Here is a 6,829-nt window from a genome sequence, read left to right as displayed (position 1 = left end):
GAAAATAATACAATAGTTTGTTATATTTAATAATACTCATTGTGTTGTTTAAATATAATTGCCAGCGGGAATCAATGTATGACGAAATGGTGAATGAAGATATAAGATACAAAGAGTTTGAAATGATGGTTAACTCATCAATTGAAGATCTTACAAGCAATTCTGAGCTAAGAAATGTGGGTTTGGTAATTAAAATATTAAATGATTACTAGTACATTTGTGTATTTTGTTATTAATTGTTATATTTTAATTAAAATGTTGTAGGTTTTCTTCCTCGTTGTTGATGGGAATTACTACCTATTTTGTAACCTTAAAAGTTTTTCAATTTTGATAATTGATCAAAGGAGATTGGTGGGAACAGTTGAGTCTGTCTATGGGAACATACCTCGTGTGCTAGTAATTATGAATATAAAATTATTTATATATTTATATGGTTAAAACAATTTGTGTGACATAATAGATTAATGTCATTACCGTTTTGTTTTCAGCAAAGGTTTTTCTGTTGTTTTCTAAATGAATTCTATAAGAAGAAGGTGAAGAATTTGATGACAAGGAATGTGGTGGTGTTGAAAATGAAGTGTCAAACATATAGCCGTTCAGATGATGGTGGAATCTACCTTATGCGACACATTGAGAGTTTTATGGGGGATCAAACATCAAAGTGGGATTGTGGGCTAGTTGTGGATTTGAAAACACAAGATATGTATTTAAAAAAGTTAAGGTACAAGTATTTGGTGAGGTTGCTTTTGTCTGATCATAATATTTTGAAGTGTGAATTTTAAAAGGAGTATACAAAGTTTGTTAAGATGGACAAGGCGACAAGGAAGAAAATCGTTCAAGGGAATCTGAAAGTAGTCTTTGATGAACCTATTGGATGAAAGTTGATGGGGATGGTAATATTTTGTTTAGGTTTAATGATTGGTATGCATGACAAAGGGCTTTTTTTGGTGTCATGGTAGGATTTGGTGTAGGTTTAATGTAGTATGGGTTTGTTTTTGTTATTTGTGTATGAAGTTATTAAGTTGCTTGTGTTTTGAACCTCTTAAATATATTAGTAATTATGAATGGATATGTTTGTTGACTGTTTGTTATCTGTGTCTGAGAGGATTAAGTAGAATATTAATGGTCAATTTGTAGATGACATACTATAATGGCCTTTTCATGGGATGTAATTTTAATGTAGTATGAATCAGTTTACAATTCAATATAGAATATGTAATTGTGGACACCATTCTTACGTATAACTAACAAATCATTAACAATATATGAATCAATTGATGGAAAATTATTTGACAGTTTATAGTTAAGGTAGAAGAAGATATATATTTTTAAAAGTTAAGGTACAAGATATGTACTAGTATTTGGTGGCATGGTAGGATTTGGGCTATCTGTGGATTTGATAACACAATATACGTATTTATAGAAGGTATGGTACATGATATACGTATTTATAGAAGGTATGGTACATGATATGTACATCCTTTTTTAAGTTTGTTGAGAAGTTATGTAGTATGGTAGGTGAATGTCAATGTGAATTTGGTGGTCTGAATTCTAGTCGAAAAAGTTTTCGTAGTTTATATTCAACCCATAATACGTTTTAAAAAACTTACTATCTTAATAAGTAGGATTAAAGACCCATCATATATTGAGCGTAACAAATGTAATATGATTAATATTATGATTCTTTGTTAAATAATTGTATAAAACAAATTTACTAGCAAATAAGAAAACGATAACATATCTTCAGTAATGAAAAACAGTAAAAACACCAAACAAAAATTATTTTAGCATTCAAACATGTCTTTAAGATCAAAATGACAAATGTAAAACATCGAGAGATAAACAAAACAAATTAAGTATAAATCATGCATGCGCAATTAAAAAAAACAAAATGAAAGATAAATGAAATGCTAATTATAATTAATTCTTCTTTCCGGGTTGTTCTCTGAAAATGTTGTTCTTTTCATCTTTTTTACTAACATGAAAATTATGCCAATCATGATCGTTGTCGTTGCAACAATAACTCCATCTGGAACCCTTCGATTTTTCTGTTGCAACCTCTCTCGAACTTTTCATTATTTTTTTAGTACCACTTCCTTTGTTGCAGATTTCACCCGAATTCTCAATATCCACATTAGTGGGAATGGTAACACCAAGTTTTTTTTTTTTTTTTTTTTTTTTTTTCAAAATCTATGTTCTTGTTTCATTTATCATGAGTTCTGAAATTGGAAAGGAACTTTTCTTCCATCTGCTTTATTTCATGCAAGTATTCATTTAATTTGGTGTGATCATTGCTGAGAGAAGATACACAGTTGTCAACAGTAGAAAATATATCAAGTGCAACTCTTTGGGTAGTCTCGTCAGAATCAGCATATCGAAAACATCTGTTCAGTAGTTTTGTGGGGATGATGTCCTTCTTCCATCATCTAAGTAAATATTTGGAAGGGATCTCTTTGATGTTATATGACTTAATTACAATAAAAATGTGGCGACACAAAATACCAAACTGCTCAAACTTCATACAAGGACATTGGAATGTTTGTTCAGAATTATTGTGTGTAACATGGATTGAAAAAATTGTAGAAAATTTAGAAAAAAAATCTACAAAAATTAATAGATTAAAAGTACAAGTTTCAAGAACGATTACCTTGTAAGTAGACTCGCGTATAAGTATATCCCATTGATATTCATTTTCAACTTCGGGGTCAATATGAGAACCATTTGAATTAGAAGAATTATAATGGATAAATTCCTTGACAAGACACTCATCAACATCCTCAAATGTGCTGATACAAATTTGTGAACATGAAACCATAGACAAGTACATCTCATTCTGAACATGTCGAGAAACAGTTTTAGTGTAAAACAAAGATGCATTTCTCTCGAGCTCAAATGGTGTCCTCATTGTTGGATGTTTGTCGTTAGTTATGAAGTCAAATGATGATTGAGTGAATCTCTGCTTCTCCATAGCAGCTTCAAAAGAAATCATAAAATGGAGAAGAGTAAAACCATAATGAGAGTTTTGGTGAAATGCAGAATTCTCACTTTCAGAACGAGATGTCGTTGTCATTAATCCTGATAAAGGTACATGCTTGAAGAATGTAGGTATCTAGAAATGTCTCAAGCCATGAATATCATCCAACCATTTATTATCTGTGAGCTTGTATTCATTCAGTAAGGACTTCCGCCTGACCTCAGATTCATCAACTTCAAGCCTCGAATTCCATATCAAGAAGTTTAAATTTTTACAAAATTCTAGATTGTTGACAATGTTCAAAGAAACCTGGTAATTTGTAATTGTAATCATAAATAATTTGAATAATATATTTTGTAAATTCTGGTTTAAATAGACTAAAACAATTGATAGTTTCATTGGTAAATTTATTAAATTTATCAACAAATGTTGACATGAATAAATACCTTCAATGGCAATTTAGATGTGATATGCCACATGCAAAACCTATGAATTGATCGTGGGAAAATAACTTCAATGGCTTTCTTCATTGCAGGATCTTGGTCGAATAAACCAACAGTGGTTGTTTGCTAAAAGCTTTAAGAAAAGATTTCAAAAACCATATATAGGAATCAGTGTCTTCTCTGCTCAACAAGCCAGCACCAAAAGTGACACATCTCTTGTGATTATCAATTCCAGTAAAAGGAACAAAAATCATATGGTACCTGTAAAAGTACTTGAATTAATATATGTATTAATAACAATAATAAAATATTAAACTACAATAATTTCCAACCTATTAGTTCGAAAAGTAGCATCGAAAGAAACTACATCACCAAACTCTTTATAACTAATCTTGGATGTTTCATTTGCCCAGAAAAGAGCATTCAACTTTTTATTCTCAACTCGATACTCAAAAGAAAAATTCTTAACATTCTTTTTTCTGTTATTCAGCTTGTCAACTAGCATCTGAGCATCACTACCACATATAAATCAATTGAGATCCATCGTGTAATTTTTGAAGCCATCAATTAGCCCACTTACAAAATTGTATCCACCAAGAATACTTAAATACAACCTGTAAGCTATGGTTGCACTAATATTTTGATTAGACATTGTAAGAATGAAAGATTTTTGAGTGTCATCCAACTGCCTATGATGACGTGAAAACAACATGTTGTCTCTTGATATAAGTGGATGATTGTGTTTTTCTTCAAATTCATATAACCACCATTTAGTAGTTCCAGGAAAAACTATAAATCGTATACGCGTGTTGCATCCGGTCCAACTTGTGTCAGTCCTTCTTTTAATTTTACTTGTTTTTGGATCAAAAATATCAATAGGAGATGTATTTGGGAAACCTTCCCTGTTACATAGAAGATATTTCATGTACCCAATTGCATAATTCTTTTTGTTTGTTAACTTTCTAACATAAAAACCTGCTAGACATGCATATTTTCCGTACATGTCTTCAATTGCATCATCAGATGGGTATTTATGATCTATTATTTTCTTAAGATCATCAGGGACAGTTGGAATTCAATAAGATTCACCGGCTATTACAAATTGTTGAGCAATACAATCACCTTTTCTATCTTTACATGGTTCAATGTCTGTGAACTCTAAAAATACACAAATTAGTAACATAATACAAATCAAAATACAACAACTAAAATAAAATGAAATATCAATTGTCAATGAAGTCTAACGTGTCTAAAATATAACTGTTTTGATAGTATAACAACATTATGCAAAACTTAGAATGCGTTTGATACATTTTTAACGAAATTAAATATAAAACATAACATGCCAGGAAGTTGAATTGTTTCATAAATATTTTCAGGAAATGTGAACTCCCCTTCATTGTGGTGATGCATCATGTCAACTTTTTCAAAAGAGGGATTATCATCATAAGTTGAACAAAATTCATCCTCACTTGACAAGAATTCATCATCGACTGATGCAGTTTCAACTTCATTGATCTCGGTTCTATCATCAAAATCGTTAGGGAATGACAAATCCATTCCTGGATTCTTATGGACAACTTTGATGACAAGCTTAAATTGAATATCCGATTCAGTATGGTTTCTTAATAGTGATATTAGAAAGTTGGAATTTTTCAATACGATGCACGATACACACGATTGATGATTGACTAATTCATAAATGTTTGTTAGGAGGTTACCGTTGAAAGAGTCATTGAATTTGATTAACCAATCCAAATTTTATAATTTTTTTATTTAATTAATTATATGTATTGATTGGCTGAAATTTGTCCTCATGTTCTCACTTTAAAAAAAGTTTTCACATGAACTTAATTCTCTCTCTCTCTCTCTCTCTCTATATATATATATATATACACACACACACACACACACAAAGAGAGAGAGAGAGAGAGAGAGAGAGAGAGAGAGAGAAAGTTCAACAAGGAACAATTTTAAACCTCATAACCATTATTTTTTTTCAATTTTTATGGCTAAATTTTTTATAAACAAATTAAGAATAAAAAAATTTATAACTTTTTATCCCCTTTCTATTGATATCAAATTCGATATAATTTTTATTTATTTTTATTTTTTTATCCGTTTAGATTCCCACTGTGCATCTCTGCGTATTAACACTGAATCCAAACAGATCAAAAAAGTTATAAAAAAAATTATTGAATTAGATATCAGTGGAAAGTGTATAAAAAGTTATGAATTTAGATATTTATATATTTTTTTTTAAAAAAAAAGCTCTAAAAGTTAATAAAAATATTGGTTCCTTGGTTCTAAGGTTTAAAATTGTTCCTTGTTACACTCATCACATACACACACACACACACACCTATATATATATATATATATATATATATATATATATATATATATATATATATATATATATATATATATATATATATATATGATTGTCCTATTAAGATTCTAAAAAAATTGAGATCTTCAGATTCAACATCTGCCACATATTTCTTAATTACCACTCCCGCGTAGAGGTGTGACGGGAAGATATCTAATCATATATGATTATATGACGGAGAGGTATAATCATATATGATTATACATGTTTACATATATGTTTAATCATAAAAGATTATATATATATATATATATATATATATATATATATATATATATATATATATATATATATGATTGTCCTATTAAGATTCTAAAAAAATTGAGATCTTCAGATTCAACATCTGCCACATATTTCTTAATTACCACTCCCGCGTAGCGGTGTGACGGGAAGATATCTAATCATATATGATTATATGACGGAGAGGTATAATCATATATGATTATACATGTTTACATATATGTTTAATCATAAAAGATTATATATATATATATATATATATATATATATATATATATATATATATATATATGTAAATATATATATATATATATATATATCTTATGGATATAATTCGTTTTTGTTCTCTTTTGTTATCGTTTCCTAGAAATAATAATTTTTCAATTAGTTGTTAAAATATTATTATATTAAAATAATAACTCCCCAATTAAATGAAAGTGTTGATTATTTTTTTTAGCAATCAAATTACTTTAATAAGTAATCAGTTAGCAGTAACTTGTTATATGGTGTGATCCTATAGGGTAATATGTTAGTAGCAAATATCATTATGACTCTTAGGCATAAAGATCTTTCTATCTCCCACTTGCACATGACTCATCATAAATTGATACTGAAAGTGGTGAATGTCTTGCAACATTTAACTTCCCCAATAACACATGACAAACAATGCCATTCATCAACATCCAATTCCCGAAAGCTGAAAATTGCAATTGATATATAAGGTAATTTAACCAAGTATCCCTTTGTTACAAACATCCTATTGAATATGATACTATTGGA

The 6,829-nt window shown here is 29.1% G+C and overlaps 1 protein-coding gene across 1 annotated transcript; it reads right to left on the bottom strand.

The window, feature by feature from the left end:
• Positions 1 to 2,288: 2,288 nt before the first annotated feature.
• Positions 2,289 to 4,977, bottom strand: LOC145095714 (protein FAR1-RELATED SEQUENCE 5-like). Its single transcript, XM_079033544.1, has 10 exons — positions 4,764 to 4,977; positions 4,507 to 4,575; positions 4,270 to 4,455; positions 4,032 to 4,164; positions 3,750 to 3,932; positions 3,627 to 3,678; positions 3,421 to 3,543; positions 3,194 to 3,283; positions 2,648 to 3,109; positions 2,289 to 2,294 (listed from the first exon to the last, which is right to left on the bottom strand). Exons 1-10 carry the CDS (start codon positions 4,975 to 4,977, stop codon positions 2,289 to 2,291), a joined length of 1,518 nt encoding a protein of 505 aa, XP_078889670.1.
• Positions 4,978 to 6,829: the final 1,852 nt, after the last annotated feature.

The sequence above is a fragment of the Lactuca serriola genome, chromosome 3 (assembly GCF_051521515.1).
Source record: "Lactuca serriola cultivar US96UC23 chromosome 3, Lser_US96UC23_V15, whole genome shotgun sequence".
NCBI lineage: Eukaryota > Viridiplantae > Streptophyta > Magnoliopsida > Asterales > Asteraceae > Lactuca > Lactuca serriola.
The sequence above is the reverse complement of the archived record's forward strand: the minus strand, read 5'-3'. Positions and strand labels throughout refer to the sequence as shown.

What these genes read in the sequence shown, in the direction of transcription:
- LOC145095714 (XM_079033544.1), bottom strand. Translation starts at nt 4,977, where the DNA reads ATGGATTTGTCATTCCCTAACGATTTTGATGATAGAACCGAGATCAAT. An exon ending in TCAACAATTTGTAATAGCCG is followed by an intron (nt 4,456 to 4,506) that starts GTGAATCTTATT and finishes AGAAAATAATAG; the next exon opens with ATCATAAATACCCATCTGAT. An exon ending in GCTACTTTTCGAACTAATAG is followed by an intron (nt 3,679 to 3,749) that starts GTTGGAAATTAT and finishes GTACTTTTACAG; the next exon opens with GTACCATATGATTTTTGTTC.